Source organism: Spinacia oleracea, chromosome 5, assembly GCF_020520425.1.
Source record: "Spinacia oleracea cultivar Varoflay chromosome 5, BTI_SOV_V1, whole genome shotgun sequence".
NCBI classification, from domain to species: Eukaryota; Viridiplantae; Streptophyta; class Magnoliopsida; order Caryophyllales; family Amaranthaceae; genus Spinacia; species Spinacia oleracea.
This window is the reverse complement of record NC_079491.1, coordinates 96,373,863-96,398,714: the sequence shown is the minus strand read 5'-3', so window position 1 is coordinate 96,398,714 and position 24,852 is coordinate 96,373,863. Positions and strand designations below refer to the sequence as shown.

General features: G+C 37.5%; 1 protein-coding gene and 1 non-coding gene across 2 annotated transcripts; one reads left to right on the top strand and one right to left on the bottom strand.

The window, feature by feature from the left end:
* Positions 1-14,177: 14,177 nt before the first annotated feature.
* On the bottom strand, positions 14,178-14,681 carry LOC110793668 (uncharacterized). Its single transcript, XM_021998570.1, has one exon. It carries the CDS (start codon positions 14,679-14,681, stop codon positions 14,178-14,180), a length of 504 nt encoding a protein of 167 aa, XP_021854262.1.
* Positions 14,682-16,153: 1,472 nt separating this feature from the next.
* Positions 16,154-16,256, top strand: LOC130462228 (small nucleolar RNA R71). The gene has a single exon (XR_008922340.1). It is a non-coding gene; the product is annotated as a small nucleolar RNA R71 (small nucleolar RNA).
* Positions 16,257-24,852: the final 8,596 nt, after the last annotated feature.

Below are 24,852 nucleotides of genomic sequence, written 5' to 3'. Positions count from 1 at the left end.
TACTTTGGTGTCTAGAAATAGAAGTGAACTATTAAATAACAGTTGCAACCACTAGCAACAACTTAAGAACAGTGGTTGTTAAAAATAACAACAAATTAATAACATTAGTTGCTAAAATAAGGCAAAAAAAGTTTAAGGTTGGATTCTGAAAATGGCAACGGATATTTATTTTAGTTTCTAGTAGGGGAAACAAATTATTTATTTGGTTGCTAAAAGTAGCAACAAATTATTTATTTTTGGTTGCCAAAATTTCCAACAAATTATTTGTTTGGCTGCCAACATTAGCTATGGATTATTTATTTTGTTGCAAATAATTGCAACGTATTACTCCCTCCGTATTTATTTAAGGGGTACACTTGGTCGGGCACGGGTATAAGAATTGTATGAAATAAAGTAACAAAACAAGTGGGGTTGGGGAAGATATTTTAATAAGGAAAACAAATGGGGACCATGTCATTTTAGAGGGGAGGGGGTGGAGTGTAGTTCTGAAATTATTTGTTTAATAGGATGGTGGGACATAGGATATATTAGATATATATATATTATTTAACTAGATGGTGGGTTGTTAAGTTACGAAAAATTGCAAGTGTATCTCTTAAATAAATACGGCCGAAAAAGGCATGTGTATCCCTTAAATAAATACGGAGGGAGTACCGTTTATTTTTCTTGCCCTCATTGGCAACAACTTAGGTTTTTGTTGCCATATTACTAATAAACTAGCAACAAATTTGCAGTGGATAATTTTTTTGTTGTCAAACCTAGCAACAAAATTTGCACTTGATATTTTTTTTAGTTGCCAAACCTAGAAACAAAATATCTTTTCCATTGCTTTCATTACATTACCTGCTCCATTTCAAAATCTGAAATAAATTTAAGTCAATTTTTATGATGCAATAACTACAACAATGAATAAATAATAAAACTTTCATTAAAGATCAATTCAAAGCGTACAGAACAAGTTTCATCCCATCAAAATTTCATAATATATCCAATAACCTAAATAAAGTTGAAAATGTTCCAAATATATACCAAACGTATATATGCACCTTCCAATCCACCTAAATATGTGAGTAATGTACCTTCTTTCATTGGAAAGAAAAACTCTATTTGCTAAACTAATTGTCCAAATGTGTTTCAACTAACAAGCCAAAAAAACACAAAGAAAAGTAATTTCTTCTAATAACCAGCATTCAAGACTGGCGCAAAATGACATTTTCATTTAGGAAGCGAATCTGAACATGCATAGCCTTCATAGCATGTATTGTTTCATTAAGCAGTCTGGTTGTTTCCTCAAGTTTTTCTTTTCTTCTGTTTCTTTGAGCTTTGTTGCTGTTTTAACTAGGACTACCTTTGTTTCTTCAATCTCCTTCGATTGTTTCAAAATTTGTGAAGAGAGTTGTTTAGCATTACTTGTCAAATTCGTCACTAGCTGATTCCGCACTTTCTTTAAACTTGGTTCGTCGTTTGGTTTCAAATAAAAGTTGTCAATAACATTTCGGAGACCATACACTCTCCCATTATTCTATCCACCTAAGGCTTCAATAAATATATTGTTCTCAGTTTCAGGATTCCCATCCTCCAAGTTGGTAGATTTCTTGATTTGAAAATCAGTCTGGAAAAAAGGTGAAGATATGTGAGTAAGACTTATGTTTTTCTATCACAAAAGCATAAGTGTATCAAATTATAAAATTAAGAACTCACCCAAACTTTTTTGTGACGTCTCATCCACGAGTTCACCATTCCCTTTAACATGTCTTTTGTAATACACCTCTGATGGAGTAGGCGGACACAACAAGTTTTTCTCCCGGTCATTTCAAGAAAATCACATAAATATAAAAGTTTTTCAGGAAGTTGGTATGTCAATTTGACAACTCATCTCAAAATGTAGCCAAGCATCTAGTAGGAAGCATGAAAGAAAATAATTTATATAACACACTAGGATAACTCCATGGTATTTTATTTCTATTTGGTTTCAGGCTGAGCAGTTGGAGGATAAGTCAAAGGCAAAATGAAATTCCATGAATACAATTAAGTATACACATGCATACTGATAGGCTTGCTACTTCAGATTCATAGTGTATCTGCCTCATAGCTGTAGGACTTCAGATTCATAGCTAATATTATTCCCGATTGCAGGGAACAGAGGCCACTCTTTTCAGGGATGCAAACAAACAAACTTGCTGATCTAATGGCTATAAATGTGAAAGAAGAGACTACAGAGCAGAATGTAACAATTATATGTCAGCAGCCACATTTATTATAAAACACTTTATCATAGATATGAGGATTAAGCAAAACTTCAACAGTTCTTAGCCATCAAGCATTCTCCATATGACAAAGAATAATAACACATTCATGACGAGGAAAAAGATTAGAGAAAATTTTCCATTTTGTCATCAGTTTACAGTTATGTTCTAGATGCAATTTAATGGAGACATACAATTTAGATTGCTCCATAACAATTTTCAGAAAGTGGAAACTCCAACAATGTCTAGATTAACAATTGTTCATGATCTTGTAAATATGAATAAATAAGAACTTTAGATTTGAAAATTTGAATTTGGATCATATATCTCTGATAATCCTTATAGTTTAAGAGGAATATTTTTGACATTGACCAATGGGATCTACACTTATTAATAATTTTCTTACACCTATAGTCTTGAGGTTACATGAAGGAAGGAGGGGTATCATTATTAGTTATTTAGCTCAGATAGTCTAAAAAGAAAGTGGTTTTATGTAACGGTGAGCATCTACCCAGCTAGATGGCTTATTGAAGGAGGATATAAAGAAACAACCATTAATCTACGAGCTCATCTGTGATGATACCAGCAATTAGATATTTTAAATTGCTAAGAAAATATTGCTAAATTGGCAGCAGTGATGATACCCGCAATGAATGAGAATACATTTCAAATAGGCTTCGATGCTTAGCCTCGTGATGAATTCCAAAGGGATTAATGAGCTCATCATTAATTTACATTCTGATCTTAGAGATAAGGTATGAACCCAACCATATTCGCAGAAAGAAGAGATTGTAACAATATGTATATGCATTAACATTTACTTGCACTCTGTATTTAGAGTACAATATGCTGATAAAACGAGGGATCCGCACCCATGATACTATTAAAATGAAAAGATAGAAATTCAGTAGGCATGATGAAATAAGATAAGCTGAAACGTGGAGCACTTCCGTTATGCTTTGTAGGTTGAGAGGATTTAAAAAGAAAAGAAAATAAAAGAAATGGTTTTGATGTGTGCTGGGACTTTGAAGAATTAGATGCAGGTGGTCTAATCGTTTGTCAATATCACTATGTTATGCTAATTTCAATTCAAGAGTTCTTTAACATGTGTTCATTTATTATTTTTATGTATCAATGAAAAGAGTTTGTGCTTAAGGAAATTGAGGTCTCAGTTCTACACTAACAATGCGCAAAGATTCATAATCTAACTTATGTTTATGCAATTTGGGTGAAAAGTGAGGGTAGTTGGAGAATGTTACTAATTTAATTCAGAACAGTGGATATAGGGGGCTCTAGTAGCAGGCCACATGTGACTCGTGGCTGGGGTAGGAGTGCCACGATCAGCCTGTGGTTTTTGTTGGTTAGGTGGCGTATCAAGTTAAGGAAGATGCAAATCAACTATTCATATATTTGATTATGTTGCAAATACAAGTTACAGTTTTCAGTTTACTTCTGTTCTTACAAGTCACAGTTTGCAGTTTACTTCAAGTTCTTACAACTCAAAGTTTGCAGTTTGCAGTTTACTTGAATATGAATTCAAGTCGTAGTTTGCAGTTTACTTCAAGTTCTTACAAGTCACTGTTTGCATATACATCAGGAAGATTGTTGTTTGCATTAATAGGGAGGGATTTCTCATCAACTAAAACTAACCAAATAATCATCAACTAAAGCCAACCACATCCAATTTTGAAAATTGTAGTAGTTTTATTACCAAAAGGGAAAAATGCCCAAACTTCAAACAAACACAACCTCGAGTCTCAAGACCAACAGGTTAGGCACAAAGAAACACCAAAAAAACTAGAAAAGGCGAAAAGGCTAAGCAAACAAGAAAGCCACTAAGGCATAACAGTAGCTAATTTCTTTACACTATTAACACATAATTTTCATCATTTATTTAACCCATCCATTAACATAATTCAACCACTCAATTCAGAGAATCAATTGCGAAAAAAAACAGAGGAAGACTCTACATAACTTGAACTTAAACAAATAAAGATAACTGACTCAATTTTAAAAATTTAAGATAAGCTTAAATACCTGGAAACCTAATTAGACAATTAGGAAAGCAAGAGTAGTCGTGATTCCGTATAGATGCCACCCGGCGATGGTGAGGAGAAAAACATGGAAATTAGTTAATCAGAATTGAGATAAATAAAACTCGTTTACAGGTTTAATTCCAAAATCATTTTAGTTTAATCAATTCAGATAGATACCCCCCTTGCTAATTAAATTCAATTCAGAATCAATTCATTCGATCAATTGAAACCTAAAATTAAAAATTAAAAACAGATTAACAAAAGAAGATGAGGAAGAAGGAGAAGAATTGCATACCTAGTACGTGAGCACTGGCGCCTGAGAAGGAGAAAGCGCGAAGGAGAGGGAGAGAAGGAGAAAGGGCGGTGAAGACTGTTCCCATGGCTTTATGCCAGTGTTAATTCTTTTCCTTTATTCTGGCAGTGTTTTTTTTGTTTAATTTGGAAATTTCTATATTAATATTTTAATTATAATCGCTAATTTTTGGGAATTTCGCCAAAATGAAAACTAGCTAAATATTTAAGCTGTAAAAGTTATTTAAAAACGGAAGGTAAAATAATTTGTTTTTCGATTCAAATAATTAAATGATGGTAGTAATTACTTCCTCTGTTCTTGTTTATATGACACAATGGGGTTTTAGACACTATTCACACAAACACCTTTGACTTCCTTTTGTGGTTTATACATAAGAAAAAATATAGTCGTGTGGGATCTTATTAGATTCGTAACATTAAATATCTACTTTTTATAATTTTTTATGATCCACAATTGGAGATATTAATGTTTGAAATCGTGTATTGGCAAACGTGCCTAAATAATTATGTCATTTAAAAAAGAACGGAGGAAGTATAAGTTATAATATGTAAAAGTTAGTTTTCAATCTCTATAAATTAGTTTTAATAATAAAAGGGAATCTAGTAAAAAAAACAATTACATAAAGGGCTACCCTCAAATTTTAAATAAAAACAAGTTAATATAAATTCAAGTGACTAGTCGTTTGAAAAGATATGTAAGACCAAATTTCACCAATAATATCTGAATTTTCACGTTTGAGCTATTTAAATTTCATTTGTAAAGATTTGTCAGTATGGGAAAAAAAATCAAATCGTCATAACTATGAATTAATTTTTTTAACATATAATTACAACGATGTACTAGGTTGGTACGTAAGTCATATTGCACAACATAAATAATTGTATTTTTTTATTGCTAAAATAATACAGTTATTACTCAGTTGAACTGTGTACAAATTCGATGTAAGAAATACATGTTCTAGTTATATATAGTTTTAGATTCTTACTTCTTTCATGAAAAATAAGTTGAGAAAAGATTTAATTCCAAGTAAGTTCAAATAAGATGATTTAATAAGGTGTGTTATATTCACCTTTTAACGTATCTGGATTTAAATGGACCTAACCTAACTTATCTTTCATGATTTATTAATTAAGTTTTGATTTATACTTGGTCTAGTATTAAGCTCAAAAAGCTAGAATTTATAATTTAACTACTGTAGAAACATGTACATCGCTAGGGGAAAATAATAATTGGTAATTACAATAAGTAATAACATGTACTCCGCACACTCTTAGGTTCAATTCTCTATCGTTAAAAAAAACGTATTACACTAAATCCAGATTTTCTATTTTGTTATGTTTTTCTCCTTCAACTATGTTTGCTACCCGTGTATTTTTCTATACTGGCGTATATATAGTATGCATTTTTTTTTTGATAGTGCATGGTATGGAATATAAAATATGTATAATTGATGTTTCCACACGATTCATAGACTTTATTTTTTACAAGTATTATTTGACCTTTATTTTATCTACTTTTATGATCACACAACAGTATTACAATAACCAAGATCAGTTTCACATGTTCACATTTGAATTCTTGCAAATAAGGCTAGTCAAACCTAATCAAATTAATTAATAACTCATACTTTTATGTAATTACAATAAAAATATATTTAATCACCAATTTTCAATAAGTAAAAAAAAAAAAGTTCGATGTCATTCTAAAAGAAAGTTGTAAATCCACTTGTTTCCCGTGACAATAAATCATAATGTGTATATTTGTACGCTATTGTTGTGTGTTGCTAAACTGTTCGATTATCAATGAATTGACAACCACCAAAAGATTTAATGTCATTATAGCAACAACCAATAAAGCATAAAGTTGTTTTTGATGGAAAAAAATCAATTTTCATAGTTTGTTACTAAAATAGATTCAACGAACTTTCTTCATTAGAAGGAAATTTCCACATAATTTAGCAACGAATTTTAACATAACTTGTTTCTAATTGAAACAAATTAAAAATCTGGTGTAATAGCCCTTGATGGTAAGAAAATTTATTTTTTAAAACTTCAACGAATCAAACATTTGTTTCCACATTGTGTTGCTAAAAATCTGATTCCATATTTTAGAAACAATAGTACCATGACTTGTTTCTAATGGCAACAAATCAATTATTTTTACCATATTTTATTACTAAATGGAAACAAATCAAAACTATGATGCCATCTAGTAACAAATAGTACAAATGGTTTGTTTTCAATTGCAACAAATCAAGTACATGTTGCCATAGTTGGTTGCCAAAATGGATTCAACGACCAACATAAAAAGACAACTTATTTTACATGGAAACAATCAAACATTTGTTTCCACAGTGTGTTATTAAAAATATTTTTTTACCTACTTAAAAAATAATATGATTTCATATTTTAGAAACAAATAGTGAAATGACTTGTTTCTAATGGCAACAAATCAAGTACTCGTTGAGTCGTTGCCATATTTTGTTACTAAATGGAAACAAATCAATACTTTGATGTCATCTAACAACAAATAGTAAAAATGATTTGTTTCCAATTGCAACGAATCAAACACATGTTTCCATAGTTGGTTGCTAAATGGCTACAAATAAGAAATATGATGCCATCTAACAACAAATATTAAGAAAAATGGTTTCCAAGGGCAACAAATAAAAACGGTTGCTAATATTTTAACTTTGCAACTAGGAAAATAACTTCTGCCGCTATTTTACAACATTACATAAATTGTACGTTGCCAAACTTTGTTTCTAAAACGCTTAGTGATGTCTCGGGAAACTTGCCAAGTATAGAGTAAATTTGCTGGATTAATAGGAAGTAAGTAGGAAACACGAGTAAGACTAAGTATATATTGACCATGTATTTTGATCATGATATGTTCCATTTATTTGAACTTTCATTTAAGTGCAATGATATTAAATAATTTGAAAACGAAGTAAGTATATTTACAAATTTGTGGAAATACATTGTATTTGGATACCATATATTGACCCAAACTTTTATTCATAATTAGGAATTTGGAGACATTATTTCGAAGGACAACATGAAGGAGTGTTTGATGAATACGTTCACTTTCATACTACATATCCCAAGTGATGTGGCCTAATTGGGAACTTCCACCCTAAACCTACCAAGAAACGACACATGGCCTTTACATGCTAAAAGCAAGCCCATACTCGTGAAATAAACTATTCCTGAAAAGTAGTAATAAGGGGCCTTAAGACCATTGCTGGTAGGCCTACAAAGAAAAGGCACACTAAGCCCTTTATCCCAAAAACAGACCAGATAAGGACACATGTCTTTATCTCTGAGGTCAGCTAATCATACAGCTAGGGTTTGAGACCAATTCCCAAAAACCCTAGGCCTATAAATAGTTCAGATCCCAAGGTAAAGGGACATTAAATTCATTCCCACCTACCTTAAACTATTCTGCTCTACCTTCTCTCTTGAAAAGAAAACCACCCGACCAAACAAAATTTATAAACCACTAACTAACCGGCTATATTGCTATAGCGGCACGTATAGGGATCGTCCCATAGAAACGGTGTGCATTGAGTCAAGGCGTTAAGCTAGTTTAGACAAGAGTTGGTTTGAAATAATTTCTAAGGAAACTAAGCTAATCAATCAAGGAATTAAACAATATAGGGAAATGCTAGGGAGTCGGGGATAGCCTAGGGAATTGGGGGAAACTATCTAAACAATCAAGCAATCATGATGATGCAACGACTTAGTGCATAGGGGACTGGAATCGAATGACGTGCTCGCCACCTCTCGAATGGAGCACGCGAAGCATCTAATCTTTGGAAGAGATTTCGCCTAATCCTAGACTAGATAAACTTGCATATAATAGGAACCACCATTCACTTGCATAAAATAGGCTCACAATGTCTTGCCAAACCTAAGCTATGCAATCCAATCAATTCCAATCAACTAGTATTTGCAACTACTACTCAATTAGTCATGGATATCCTATCACTAAATCAAATTTAATTACATCAATCAATCAATCAACATTCAACCATCAATTTCCCCTAATTAAGCCCCTAGATTCTCCCCTTTCCCTAACCTAAATTTACTCACTACACATACTTGAAACCAGGAAATTCATGAGTTCTAGGAAAGCAATCATGTAATTGAAGGAGTAGAAGGAAAGAATCAAGAAGTTGAGCATTCAATTGCAAATTCAATTAAAGAATTGAGAATCAATGAAACTAAAATCAAAGCAAAGAGGAATTCAAGAAGTTGAAGAACAATCAAAGAACAATAACAAAATATCATGAACAAAGAACTAAGAAATTGAATTAAAATTGCAAGGAATTGAGAAGAGTTGAAGAAATTACAACTTGAAGCTTCAAAGCAATGGAGTTTCTCTCTCTAGAAAACTAAGCTTGAAGAGCAAACTTTCTAAAACTTCTTAAAATTCTATTTCTGAAATTAAATGTTAATAATAAAAAATGAAAATTCTATTTATACAACACCTAAGAAAATAGAAATTTAAACTCGAATAAGTCAGCCCGCGCAGCGATGCGATCGCGGAGACCCAGGTGCGATCGCATCGGTGCGAACGTGCCCCATATCTGTACGATCGTTCTCAGCGACGATTCTCTTCTTTGCATGGTGCGAACGGGCTCATAATCCATGCGATCGCACGGTCTTGACTTAGCCAAAATATTCAAAATTCTTCATGTGCTCGCACAGAAATTCTATGCGAGCACAAAAAAAATCAGTGCGAGCGGGCTAAAACCTGGTGCGATCGCTCGAAACTCTGAAAAGTTCCTGTAACGTTTTTGCGATTTCGTGCGACCACACACTTCTGGAACTCGATCGTACGCCCTGATTGACTTTAAGGCCAAGTCTTCTGACCCGTGCGAACACATAGAATTCCCGTGCAATCGCACACGCCTGATTCGAGCATATTTCCACTCCTTTCCATCATTTTTCCTGAAAAGTGCAAAGATGGTATAAGGGCGAATGCAAACAAAAAATATATGGAGAATGCCGCTCATCAAACTCCCCCAAGCTAGGCGTTTGCTAAAAAATATATGGAGGGGAAAGGCTCAAATGGCTAGCAAGGGGGCAAATGCAAACAAAAAATATATGGAGAATAGAAAATAAAGTCTTAACTAAAAAGAAAAATAGTCACCGAAAGAAATGCCTCTATCGTCCCCTAAAGTAGTTAGGTCGCGGTCTCGGGAAGGAAATAGTCAAATTTGGGAGATAAGAAAGTCAATGCTAAGGATCCATGCCACTCAATATGTGTAAACAATGTGTTTGGGCTAATGTGAACATGATCCTCACATGGGAGCAAATACTACTCTCTCCGGTTTCAAGTCACTAGAGAGATCGACACCATCTTACCACAAGCCAAGGGTTCAAGACGCATGCTACCCAAAGTTCAACCGACTTTCTTGACACCTAAATCCTACATTAGACCCAAGACATTGAAAATCATGGAAACATCTACCAATTAGGAATAAAAGCATTCTAACCTACAAGTTCCAATTTTATTTGCCCAAATCAAGAATATTGCCTAAGAAACCTAGAAAAACTTGCCTTGACAAAAGGAAAGGAAAACAAAGAAAAAGGAAAGAAAAAGGAAGAAAAGAAGAAATCACACCAAAAGGAAAACAAAAAGAATCAAAAGAAACAAAAGAAAAGAAAAGAAAAGGAAACAAAAGAAAACAAAAATCAAACTAAAAACAAAGAAACTAATATATACAAGTGCACACAAGGTATGATTTCAAAGAAATGAGCATCACAAATTGGCAACCACACAACAAAACTCCCCCCAAGCTTGAATTAGGCCATGTCCCCAAGGCCTAAAACAAAACTATGGAGGGGCACAACTACCCATCCAACCAAATGCCCCACAAGAAATATGCCCGTCCCAAAGAATGCATGTGAGATAGAAGGATATTACCGGATATGCCGTGGGAGCAAGTCCCGCAAAGAACCGATAAAACGAACCAAACTCACCGGAAAATCGACGAACAAGGCAAATGGCGGAAAGCGTGGACCACCTCCATGAAACATACCATAAACAACTCAAAAACAACCAAGAAAAATGTTAGTAGACAAGGGCCAAATGGCCAAAACGAACTAACAACCAACATAAGCTCATCATATATACAACCACACAAAGTGGCAAGAAGATTAACAACACCAACAAGCATCAAAAGGTCTCCATAGCAAACCCCCACTCCTCACCTCTCCCCCAAGCTAATCACAAGCATACCATCACAAAATAAGATGGGGGAGAAATGGAGTGAACCCTAAGAGGTGCTCGGGGAATGCCCTTTACCCTTCGAATCATAAATCCTCCAATATTCATCCATTTTAAGACGATGAGCACGAGCCTCTTCGTCCGTAAAAGGGGTGAAATTGAAGGTGGGGTCCACATCGGGACCCGAAGCATCGGTATAGGGAGGCCAAGCATACTCAGGGTTAAGGGGGTAGTTGCCATGGGGAGGCTCTCCTCGGGGACCATCCCAACCTCCCATATATCCCTTGGGCCATCCGGTGAAATCCTCGGGCCAATCACTAGGCCGATCAACCGGTGGGGGAGTGGGATACATCGGATCACCACGGTAGTCACTCCCTCCCATCATAGTATAATCATAGGGCGGGAAGGAGGGGGGAGTGACACCGGGTAGGGAGAGGCCCGTCCAATACGGGTAAGTGGGTGTACGCTCCTCATTCCAACTAGGGACGGGCCCTTGTTGGGGAGGGTGATAAGGGTAGTTGACATAGGGGGCAAAGTCCCCTTTGTCAACATGGTAATCGTACACCCGCCTACCGTAGTAGGACGAGTCAAAATCGGGATAAGAATCCCCCGTGCGGCTGCCCTTGCAAGATAGACGCAAAGGTAGATTGCAAGCCATGTAAATCAAAAGGAGAGGAAGAAGATGACATACCACCCTCATTAGGGGAAGGCTCTGTGATCGGAGGAGGACCTTGAGGAGGACTATGAGGAGGAGACTCCGGGGCGGGTTGAGGAGGAGGAAGCCTTGCCTCTTGCACAATGAATTGAGGATCGCGGGGAAGCAAATACCGCACATTAGGAGTCCAAGAAGTGATGGAGGGATTGGGGAGGATGCACCAATCACGTTGCTTGACCGGCCAAATATACTTATAATTCTTGGTGGCCTTGATCCACTTGGCATTGGTGAGAGTCCGCAAGTCAAGGAACTCCCCTCCGGGAACTAGATCCAACTCTTCTAGGGCGAGCTTGTATGGATCATTGGGGAGTGCCCTCAAGAGAAGATTGAGAATCCCACCAATAAGAATGTCTCCACTAGTGGGTTGCCCATCCCGAATTTCAAGTATCCGGGTGATCAAAACCTGCCCAAAATCCAAAATGCCACAATCCTTTTCAGTGGCTAGCCATAAGGCTCCAAGCTCCGGGCTTGACAAGGACCCGGTAGCCGCCTTTACGAAGACCGCGTATAGAAGCATGCGGTTCAAGTAACGGATGGCGGGGTGATGAAATGAAGATGACTTTGCCGAAGAGGAAGTGAACTTCTTGCTCTCCCGTGAGGTCCCCCCACCATATGTTCTCGTCGTAGGAGCCCGCATACTCCACCACCGGGTTAGTGACAAGACCCCGGTTTGGGTATATAGTGAAGAAATCATTGATCTCTTCGTCGGTGAGCTTGTGTTGATTATTGAAGGCTTGAAAGTGAAGCTCTACCGTCTCTTTCCCGTCCTCATAAACCCTTCGCCGCCGAGCCGAAGTAAGAAATTCGAGGGTTACCCTCTTGTAAGTCTTAGCGTGCATCTTCACGAACTCCTCAAGATCGAGTCCCTCAACCAAAGTATCAAGCTCCTTCTTAAACCCCAAATCACGAACAGTCTTCTCATGATAGACTTTTGTCGGGCGGATGGTCCGCTTAGATAATTCTTCAAAATAGCTCCAAGACCGTTTTTCCGGAAATGTAATGCCGTAAGTTTCGAACGCCGGCGGGGCGGGTGCCTTGCGCTTGTTTGGTTGGGCGTTGGGCCCCTTCTTGGATCGTTTAGTCATCATGATGAACTTCTAGAGAACAAAAACCTACACACAAACAAAGAAAACAACCACAATCCAAAGCAAAAGGAAAACTAAGTTAGTCAAGAAAGCTAACAATCTACCACCAAGACTACCGCAAACAAATACCAATACAACACCCAAGTTCAATGCGAACAAGAGTACTCCAAACAATACTCATCAACCAAAAACAACAAATCCACTAGAATTCCATTCAACATTTCACCAAAAATCGACCAAGAGACTAGACTTTACAAATATTAACAATGAATCATGCATAACAAGTCTAGATTATCAAGGAGTAAACACAAAAACAAACATGCATCTCTAACCACTCAAAATCAAAAATTCAGAAATTCCAACAAATAGTATGAACAATGAGATAAAATGTAAAGAAAATGGAGAAGGAAGGGAAAGAAATTGTCACCACTAGTAGAGGAGGAAGACAAGATCACCCAAAAGCACTCTCCAAAGCTCCAATTACACCAATGAATCACAAAATCAAAGTTCAAACCAAACCCTAGAATTTGGTGGTTTTTGAAGGAAAATCTGAAATTAATGGTTTTAGGGTGAGGAAAGGGGATGAATTTTTGAATCAGAGTGATTGAGAGTGAAATGTGTGAGTGAAATTGAGTAGGAAATGTGTAGGAAGTAGAGGTTGAAGAGTTAGAGTAGAGAGAAGAGTAGAGTAATGGTGAAGAATGAGAAATGAAGATGAGAAATGAAAAAGAAGGGGGCGCGATTTCAGAAATAGCTCGATCGCAGAACCGGGTCGCCTGACCCTTGTGAGCGCATGAAATTCTCGTGCGATCGCACGGATCGAGCACGAGAGCACTGGATTCTGACCTGTTCGCACGATCTACCGATGAGCTACTGATCCATATTTCCAGTTTTGTGCGATCGCATGAATAAGCTGTGCGATCGCACAGAACTGGATGAATGCCCCTTTTGCTTTGCTCGATTAATGTACCCCATCTCTCTCTTTTTATTTATTAAAAGAAAAATAAAACTATGAAAACAAAAGTTAGTAAACGAAAATAAATTAGGACTAGAGTTAGGCAACCGGGTTGCCTCCCGGGTAGCGCTCGTTTAACATCATTCGCTTGACGGGCCCCCCAAAAGTTAACGGGGGTCAAACACACCCAACGCTGGGTCATCACTTGTCAACAAACTCTTCTTAGCCCCTTTGGGCACAAACAACTTACCCACACCACCACTCATGGAATGGGGACCAAACCAATTCTTCTTAGGTGTAGGATTGCCTTGCTTAGATTCCTTGCTCATGCACTTCTTACCATTATACGCCGGAGTGTGTGATCCTACATCATCAAGATCCATCCCGAATGTGTCGGGAATGGTGATGACGTCATCAAAGGAGTCACCTAGCACCAAAGAGTTCTCGTGCACATTCTTCTTGACTTTCCTTGCAATCTCAACATCACACTTAAAAACACAAGGATTGTTAGAAGAATTAGCACAAGAGTGATTGTGCTCAACACAAGGAAGAGTGTCAATTTTCATGCAACTTCTCATCTTAGAGCAATATTAATCATCAATAGCAAGCTTGAAACTAGCCTTGGCGTCTCCCGCCTTCAAAGTGATAAGGCCACCTTGAACATCGATGAGAGCACCCGCCGTAGCCAAGAATGGCCTCCCTAATATTATAGGGGTATGCGCGTCCTCATCGATGTCCAAGACAATGAAGTCAACGAGGAAAGTCAACTTCCCTATCACTAGAGGAACATCATCAACCCTACCCAATGGGAACGTAACCGAGCGATCGGCTAATTGCAAGGACATAGGGGTAGGGGTGAGATCGCCAAGACTAAGTTTCTCATAAATTTTGTACGGCAAAATACTTACACTCGCCCCCAAATCACATAGAGCGTTGTCAAACTTAAGCTCTTGGATGCTACAAGGAATCGAGAAGCTCCCAGGGTCCTTGAGCTTTGGGGGGAAAGGGCTCAAAATCAAAGCACTACAATGCTCCGTTAGGTGCACGGTTTCATTGGTGCCACAAGTCCTTTTGCCGCTCAAAATGTCTCTCATGAACCGAGAATAATGTGGCATTTTCTTGAGTGCCTCGGTGAAAGACAATGACACATATAGCTTGCTAATTGTTTCCCAAAACTTATAAACTGATCATCTAGCTTTTTCCCAGCAATTCTTTGAGGATAGGGGGGAGGAGGAATCGGGAGAGGAGGAAGAGTAGTTTCCATCGACTTAACACCATCAATCATGTCATCGACATGAGACTCCTCTTCCGCCACATCACAGTCCGGGGACTCATTTCCCTTAGAATCCTCACCCCTAGAGCAAGGTGCAACAACAAGCTTAGCACCATCATCTAGAATCATCCCACTCCTAGTCACAACCGAATACATTTGTTTAGGTGCTTGACCTTGGGGTGGGAGACTAGTATGCACTTGTTGTTCTTTGATGGTGCTAGCTAGTTGTGCTAGTTGAGTTTCAATCATTTTCAAGTGAGTGTTGGATTGCTTGAATCCATCCTCAAACTCAACATTCTTCTTGGCTTGCGCCCCCACGAACGAATCCATGAGAGCCTCAAGATTAGACTTGAGAGGCGGGAGCGGTGGAGGTGCATTGCCATAACCACTAAGGTTTTGTTGGAATTGGTTGCCAAAGGTCCTCGGTCCATTGATTCCGGGAGGTGGATATTGAGAAACACCATATGGACTCCCGAGTTCAACGGATAACCCCCACTAGAGGCACCCCTAAATTGCCCATAAGAGTAGTTGTATCCCCCTCCACCTTGGTGGTTAGGATTATAACTACGTTGATTGTATTGGGCTTGATTGCCAAGACCATGAGATTGACCATAGGATGCTTGGCCTTGATAGCCTTGCGCTCTATAGCCACCTCGACCTTGACTATCATACCCACCTCCTTGGCCATAGCCTTGGTAGGATCCATACATAGGGGGCCCTCTAGGTGCTTGCCTAGCAAAGTTTTGATTATTGGGGTTATCATTTCTAGACCTCTCATTCAAAGCATGGGCGTATTCCATATCAAAATCACCTTCACAAGAAGGGCCATAATCCACATAAGATACATTATGCACCAAAGCATAAGCATTGGGAAAATGACCAAAATCTTGACAATTATCACAAAAAGATGTGCCCGGAGGCATAGTGTCATAGGAACTCACCTTGCTCTTCCCCTTGGTGAGAAGAGTAGCCCAAGGCGGTGGAATTGTTGATGGTTATGGTGGTTGACTTGGTGTGCTTTCTAGCTTTTCCAATCTCGAGCTAAGCTTCTCAATGATCCTAGCTTGCTCCATAGCATATACCGACCGTTTACCATCATCACTCCTACCCTTGCCATCATAGTCCCTTGCACCAACGTGTCAAGCTTGATAATTTTGGACCACATCCTCAATTATCTCTTCAATTTGATCTTCGGTCTTGTTCATGATGGGACCACCCGCCCCCGCATCTAGACTCGTCTTGGAGGTTGGGCTCAATCCCAAGTAGAAGGTTTGAAGTAGCAACCACTTAGGGATCCAATGGTGAGGGCACTCCCTTTGGTATTCTTTGAATCGGTCCCAAGCTTCAAAAAGCGATTCATCCCTCTTTTGCTCAAAAGATTGAATTTTGTGACGATATTCCGCCGTCTTGCCATGAGAGTAGAACTTGCTCAAAAATGCGCTAGTCACTTCATTCCAAGTGCGGAGTGAATTTGTCTTGACCTCCTTGTCAAGCCAATCGCTAGCTCGCCCAAGGAGAGAGAAACGGAATATAGTCATCCGCACATAGTCCGAAGTCACACCATTGTGTTTGATTGTATCACAATAATGTGAGAATTGCTTTAGGTGCTCGTGTGGTGACTCGTTGCTCTTCCCACAAAAAGGATGGCTTTGAACCAAGTTAATCAAAGCGGGTTTGATTTTGAAGTTATTAGCATTGGTAGTGGGAGCTTGGATACCACATGTTGCCTCAAATGCTCCCGGTATACCCAAATTCTTGACCGGGAGCGCCATGGTTTCGAAGGTTTGCTCACTTTCTTCTTGTTCCACGCCTACACTCAAGGATTCAAACCGGTTGTGGCTTGACGAGCGAGTTCGAACGCGCCTTAATCTCCTTAGTGTCCTCTCCAATTCGAGGTCAAGAGGATGGAGAGACCTTTGACGTGATCGACCTCTATCAAGCATACAAACTCAAAGAAACACGTGAGTATTGCAAAGGAAAAGAAAGCAAACAAGAATGCAATATTTATTTGTATTTTTCTAATGGTAAACTAGTCTCAACAAAACTCAATAACAACGACTTTTCCCCGGCAACGGCACCATTTTGATAAGGTGTTTTTCCGTCGTAGAAAAGAAAACCACCCGACCAAACAAAATTTATAAACCACTAACTAACAGGCTATATTGCTATAGCGGCAAGTATAGGGATCATCCCATAGAAACGGTGTGCATTGAGTCAAGGCGTTAAGCTAGTTTAGACAAGAGTTGGTTTGAAATAATTTCTAAGGAAACTAAGCTAATTAATCAAGGAAATAAACAATATAGGGAAATGCTAGGGAGTCGGGGATAGCCTAGGGAATTGGGGGAAACGATCTAAACAATCAAGCAATCATGATGATGCAGGACTTAGTGCATAGGGGAATGGAACGAATGACGTGCTCGCCACCTCTCGGATGGAGCACGCGAAGCATCTAATCTATGAAAGAGCTTTCGCCTAATCCTAGACTAGATAAACTTGCATATAATAGGAACCACCATTCACTTGCATAAAATAGGCTCACAATGTCTTGCCAAACCTAAGCTATGCAATCCAATCAATTCCAACCAACTAGTATTTGCAACTACTACTCAATTAGTCATGGATATCCTATCACTAAATCAAATTAAATTACATCAATCAATCAACATTCAACCATCAATTTCCCCTAATTAAGCCCCTAGATTCTCCCCTTTCCCTAACCTAAATCTACTCATTACACATACTTGAAACTAGGAAATTCATGACTTCTAGGCAAGCAATCATGCAATCGCAGGAGTAGAAGGAAAGAATCAAGAAGTTGAGCATTCAATTGTAAAATCAATTAAAGAATTGAGAATCAATGAAACTAAAACCAAAGCAAAGAGGAATTCAAGAAGTTAAAGAACAATCAAAGAACAATAATAAAATATCATGAACAAAGAACTAAGAACTTGAATTAAAATTGCAAGGAATTGAGAAGAGTTGAAGAAATTACAACTTGAAGCTTCAAAGCAATGATGTTTCTCTCTCTAGAAAACTAAGCTTGAATAGCAAACTTTCTAAAACTTCTAAAAACTTTATTTCTGAAATTAATTGTTAATAATAAAAAATGAAAATTCTATTTATACAACCCCTAAGAAAATAGAAATTTAAACTCGAATAAGTCAGCCCTCGCAGCGATGCGATCGCGAAGACCTAGGTGCGATCGCATCGGTGCGAACGTGCCCCAGATCTGTGCGATCGTTCTCAGCGACGATTCTCTTCTTCGCATGGTGCGAACGGACTCATAATTCGTGCGATCGCACAGTCTTGACTTAGCCAAAATATTCAAAATTCTTCATGTGCTCGCACGGAAATTCTGTGCGAGCACAAAAAAAATCAGTGCGAGCGGGCTAAAACCTGGTGCGATCGCACGAAACTCTGAAATGTTTTTGCATCATTTTTGCGATTTCGTGTGACCACACACTTCTAGAACTCGATCGCACGGCCTGATCTACTTTAAGGCCAAGCCTGCTGACCCGTGCGAACGCATAGAATTCCCGTGCGATCGCACGGGCCTGATTCGAGCATATTTCCACTCCTTTCCATCATTCTCCAAAATTTTTCCTGAAAAGTGAAAAGATTGTATAAGGGCATAAAAATGTAACAAAAGCTATACAAAACTACCAAAAAATCATAATAAAATTCTATAAAATCCTAAGCTTAGAGCGACATAAATGTCGCTCATCACAAGCGTATTCTATGCACTCGTGAGCATGTTTAAGTAATTTTGATTAACATTTACATGTGTTGTACCTAAGAAATATGAGTTTGGGAAGTATCATCATTAAACATATGTTTTTCTAGAGGCTAAAGACAAGCACTTAGAATTATTGTGGCGCGTACAGGTGTGCTGTAACGCAGACAATTATATTCTATCTTTCTATCGATGAAACCACATATTAAGCCTTATCGGGATGCGAATGCGACTAAGTATGTGTCCATTCTATTTTAGGATTCTTTCTAATTATTGAAGTTATTATACTTAACAGGTTCTTCTCAAGATGGTCTCTTCCGTTAGTGGAGGGTCGTTCTTCAGCTAATCAGAGTGCATTGTTGACAAGTAGGTTATAGTTTCATCTTTGAACTTATCGCTTTTGGACTTGGGGTCAAATGTAGGCGTCTACTGTTAGCCCCCACTTTGATTGAGCCTGATTAAGACGAAGATCAAATTATTGGTAGACGGATGCGTCTTAACGAATCTAATATTGGGAAACTGATTAGGGTGCGAGGGTCTTACGAGCCCTCTAGTGATAACATTTAACTTAAGGTTCATTACTTGGAATGTCAACATTTCTCCTCACAAGTCATTGCATATTTGTTGAATGAACTTGTACCTCCTCGCAATGTCATTGGAGGCGTTCAGATAGAGGCGGGGCTTTTCAAAAACTTGTTTAAACATGGATAGATTGAAAACTTAACGGTCCTGCTTTTTGAGGAAGAAAGTGGAAAACTTCACTTGGTTGTCATGCTTTTTGAGAAAGAAATCGGAAAACTTTACTCTATTATTTTAGAGAAAATGGAAAAACTCGGTTTAATTTTGACTCTCGCTTTTTAGAAGTGGAAACTCTCGTTTTTTATAGAAAAGGAATTAACTCTTGTTTTTTTAGAAACAGAAATTGGTTTTGACTCTCGCTTTTTAGAAGCGTAAATTGGGATTAATGCTCGCTTTTTAGAAGCGGAAACTCTCGTTTTTTAGAAATGAAAACTTGACTCTCGCTTATAGAAGCGGAAAACTCTCACTTTTTAGAAACGAAAACTTGACTCTCGCTTTTTAGAAGTGGAAAATTCTTGTATTTTAGAAACGGAAACTTAAACTCTCGCTTTTTGGAAGCGGAAACTCTCAATTTTTAGAAGCGGAAAACTTGTGTAAAACTTAACCCTCAATTTTTAGAAAACGGAAACTTAAATTCACTCTCGTCTTTTTTGAAAAACAGAAAATTTTATTTTTTAGAAATAATGTAAGAACATTTATTATTTTTCGGAAATAAGAAATCCGGATAAAAATAAATAGTTGGAATCGTGACCGGTTAGTGGATCCCGATTATTTCCCGAGAGGTTGTAGCCTGTTGGTGGGCCTATGATGCTTATTATTATTATTATTATTATTATTATTATTATTATTATTATTATTATTATTATTATTATTATTATTATTATTATTACTTTTTGAATAAATGATAATCTTGAAAAACCGTTATTTTTCTACGGGAAGAAAATTGTAGAGTACAACGATTGACTTGCAGTTGAGTGTAGGCTAATTGGCCCGAATGTTTTTTGTCAGCTAATCTTTGGGCGCAGGTATATTTTCGGCATTGCTGCTATGTGCAAGAAAATATTTTCGTCTAGGTGATAGGCGCAAGAAATTTTCCTTGCGCTGCTCGTCCTTTTTTTTTTCCTGTTGCTGCTTTGTTCGACATTCTAGTGATTTTCTCTCGACTTCCTTGCTTGATGTTGGTTGGGTTTTGCTGATTCCTTCACCAAAGTTACTCACAAGTAATTCTAGATCACAGTTATGTAAGTGATTTCGAATTTTCTTGAGTTTTGGTTTAATTTTTGAGTAAAATTTCGTATGAAACTTATGCTTAAATTGATTTGGGGCTTTTTGGTTTTGGCCCAATTCCTTACAATTGGTTGCTTAAAGTTGATGTTTATGACATGTTTAAATGTTTGTGCATGTTTTTTTTCGCAAGTATGTCAATTTCCATTGATTTTTGGCTTGGTCGAACTAGCCCCCAAGTGTACCTACGAATTGATACTTGGGATACAATGTAGGTACTTTTGGCTTTGTTGCTTGCGTTATACATGGTCTACGAGTGATAGAAAATGTATGAATTTTGATTTTGTAGTTGTTTGGGCAAATTTTGCATGTAGGAGTATACTACTATTTTGAACTTAGTAGCATGTTCATACTTAGGGAACACAAATTGTTTGACTCCATTTAAGTAGAATGTACTTGAACTTAGAATAGTAGGTGCTGAATGTTGGTTAAGCTATTATGCCTTAGTACTTTTAGGAATGCTAGTCTATGGATGGTTCATTCCAGACTAATTTACGGTTGTCTTTTTGCAGTTGTGGGTTTTTTAGCGTTTTCCTTTTCTTACCCCTTAGTTGGGGAGAGAGAACTATGGATAACCCATTACTATTCGTTGGGGGTGCTGCGAGGCGACTGAAGAGGCGGCTTAACCTATTGGTATTGCAGGAGACATTGGAGACTTTGAGTCCTAGTTAGGTAAGTGTAATAATTTGCTTACTTTGTATCGTCTCGTTTTATGCGAGATTTTAACTGTTCATTTTTGTTTTTGGTTCTATGTTGTAGATGCGAAGAGCGTCTGTAAGATGCAGCATCACGAGTGGCATGCCTCATGGGCACTTGGGGTTTGCGGAAATGATTTGTCGCGTGTGCCGCATTTTCGTAGAAGAACTCGGGGTTTCAACCCCCGAATGTTTACCTTTGCTTGCAGTAGAAATTTTTTTATGGCTCTTCAGAGTCCTCTGAAGCAATGGTCGAACTGTGCGAACTGATATGTATAGAGTGATTATCATGCATGTTCGCTGCAGCAGGATGATCGGAGTTCTCATAAACTTGCGATGTTTCATTGCCCTATTAGTTTGGAGTAAACTCCAAGTTCTAAGTAGTTAATCTTGCTTAGAATTTAGACGAGGGTTGTAGAAAACCAAGGTTCATTTTATGCAACTGAATACTAGCATTTTCTCTCTATAACTTAAGTATAGCATTAGCATCGAGAATTTGCGATAAAACTGACGTCTAGAGCAGTTTTGAAGTGTCTTCCTCAAGCCCCCAAGCATGGCTACGGGATTGGCTTTGTACTGTAATGTTTTGCATACGTTTTTGCATATTCACGACGTCTTGGATAAACATGAATCATTCGACTACTGAGAGTTCATGAATAGTTTGAATATACTTGTTTATTGCAAGGTATGTTCGAGGAACGAGTAGTAAGTACTACTCGCTGTTTTGCTTTGTAGGTGTCGTATTAGGCGACATTGCTATGGTCAAGGTAATTAGCAGGTCTAAGTGTGCCTTGACCAAAGCTTAGGTGTCTCCCTTCTAGCCAAAGTCAGAGTAAGGATTTCCGACTTATACTCAAACAAACAGACGTATATTTCAAAGTCAACAATGTCTTTTTTCAAGATTTAGTAGATTAAAGATATCAGTTAAAGATGCAGATTTAGTTCCAAATTACTCGCAATGGAAAGGTCTTGTGTGTTCAATCAGTCGTTAAGAAGAAGAATGGACGTGTAGGCTTTAGCTAGCCCCTAGTATAAAGCAGGGCAAAGTTTTTACCTCCTTTGAATTAGACATGGGAAGGTGCATCCAGACTTGATTGCTTACAAGGAAATGAATGAAATGACTAAGATAGAGGACATATCCAACTAGTTTTTTTGAAAATATTTTGAAAACAAAAAGAAGAAGTAGGGTCCCTATTTAAAAGCATATTCGAGAATGTTCAAGGGAGTCTTTCGACAATGTGGTCACATAGCCTAAGATCAAACAATTTTATTATTATTATTTTTATTTTATTATGGAAGCTTCACTTGGGTTGATGGCTGTAGTACTTGTAGATTACTTGTAAGAAATATCGGTTGCTCGATTCAGGATGAAGTTTAGATGCTCAAAGCGCAAGAAGGTGAGGGACATTTTTGCATGAAGATATGTCAAGGGATGGCAAGGATAATAAGTGCTACGCTTTGTCGTTCATAAAGAATGCTTGATTGTCTGAGCTGGTTTTTTAGCAATGTTTAAGAAGACGTTTTATATTGTAGTAGATGCGTCTTTTATTTAAGGAGATTATTTATGTATTTGAATGGAAGGAAACAAGTTATTCAAGCATGTTCTAACTTATTCAAGCATATTCTAACTTTATTCAACATTGTTCAAATGTTATTCAAGCATGTTCCAAAATATATTAAAGCATGTTCGAATTTTTGCATTTTTCAAGATCCGAATACATTTTCTGGAAATGTCTTTTAACCGCAAACAACCAGCAAACCTAGTCCTTCCATTTAGCCACGAAAGCTGAATCTCGTAACCTCAGACCAGTTCAGCCACGAAATCACAAAAATTTTGAACAATCAATAGAGAATGCCGATTGAAAATTCGATTTCGAACAATCGATTGAAATTTACACCGCGAGCAGCGATTTGATTGAATATTTCCGATTGCAATTGATTTCGAATTGAAAAGTGCTGATTGAAATTGATTTCGAATTGGAGGAGGAAGGAGGAGGATCGAACAAACTTACCGAAATCGCTCGATTGAAATCGATTTCGATTTCGAACACCAGCGATTGAAAACGATTCCTGATTCGCGAACCACAACCACAACCACCGGCGATTAAAATTACTGCAGCGGCGAAAGGCGAGCAGCTGCTGTTGGTGGTGGCTACGAGCGGTGACCGGATGTGGTGGTGTTCGAAAAGGGAAGAGAGAGAGGAATAGAAGACATAGAGAACAACCGCCGCTATAACCGCGAGATACGAGCGGCGACCGGCGACAGGCGAGCAGCGAGCGGTGTCCGGCGGCCGGCGAGCAGTGACCGGCGACCGACGAGAGGCAATCACTGGATGTTGGTGGTTAGATTCGAAGAGAGAGAAAGAGGAATTGGAGAGAGAGAATCTGAAATGAATTACCGTGAATTATAAGAAAATAGGGGTATTTGTTTTTAAATATTACGAAAATGCCATTACCAGAAAGTGTTCTTACCGTAAGGAAGTGTTCTTACGGGAGCCTTTCCCTATATATGGGAGGGATCCGGTAAGAACACCTCCTTACGGTAAGAACACCTTTACACTCTCCATGTTCTAAATTTGTTCAACAATGTTTTAAATTTGTTCAACCATGTTATTAATTTGTTCAACCATGTTCTAAATTTATCCAACAATGTTCTAAATTTTCAAGCTCATGTTCTAAATTTATTCAACCATGTTCTAAATTTATTCAAGCATGTTCGTTGTTCTAAATTTGTTCAACCATGTTCTAAAATTATTCAACCAGGTTTTAATTTTATTCAACCATGTTCTAAATTTTTAAGCTCATGTTCCAAATTAATTCAAGCAGGTTCTATAATTATTCAACCATGTTCTAAATTTTCAAGCTCATATTCTTAATTTATTGAAGCATGTTTTAAATTTATTTAACGATGTTCTAAATTTGTTTAACCATGTTCTAAATTTACTCAAGCATGTTCTAAATTTATTCAACCATGTTCTAAATTTAGAACATGAGAACCTAGTCAACACATATACATATATACATGTTCTAAAATTTCAAGCTCATGTTCTAAATTAATTCAAGCATGTTCTAAAATTTATTCAAACATGTTCTAAATCCATTCAAGCACGTTCTAAATTTGTTCAAGCTTTCTAAATTTATTCAACCGTGTTCAAAATTTATTCATGCATGTTATAAATTTATTCAACCATGTTATAAATTTATTTACCATGTTTTAAATTTATGCAAACATGTTCTAAATCTATTTAAACATGTTTTAAATTTATTCAAACTTTCTAAATTAATCCAAGCATATTCTGACTTAATTTAACCGTGTTCAAAATTTATTCAAACATGTTCTAAATTTATTCATGCATGTTCTAAAATAATTCAAGCATGTTCTAACTTTATCCAACAACGTTCTAAATTTATTCAAACATGTTCTAACTGTATTCAATAGCTTTCTAAATTTATTTAAGCATGTTCTAAAATTTGTTATAGCATGTTCTGAATTGAGCCTACCTAGGAAGATTAGAAAAGATGAGCCTGCCAAGGATGATAAAAACGGGAAGGGAGAGAAGAATGCCAAATTAGTGGCTTGAACGTTGGTGGCAAACCACTCGATCACCACCACCACAGAGCACGGACCAGTTTCATCCACCGCAACCGCTGCTAGATCGGAACCGCTTTCGCTGCCACCACCAGCACTAATTTGCGGTACT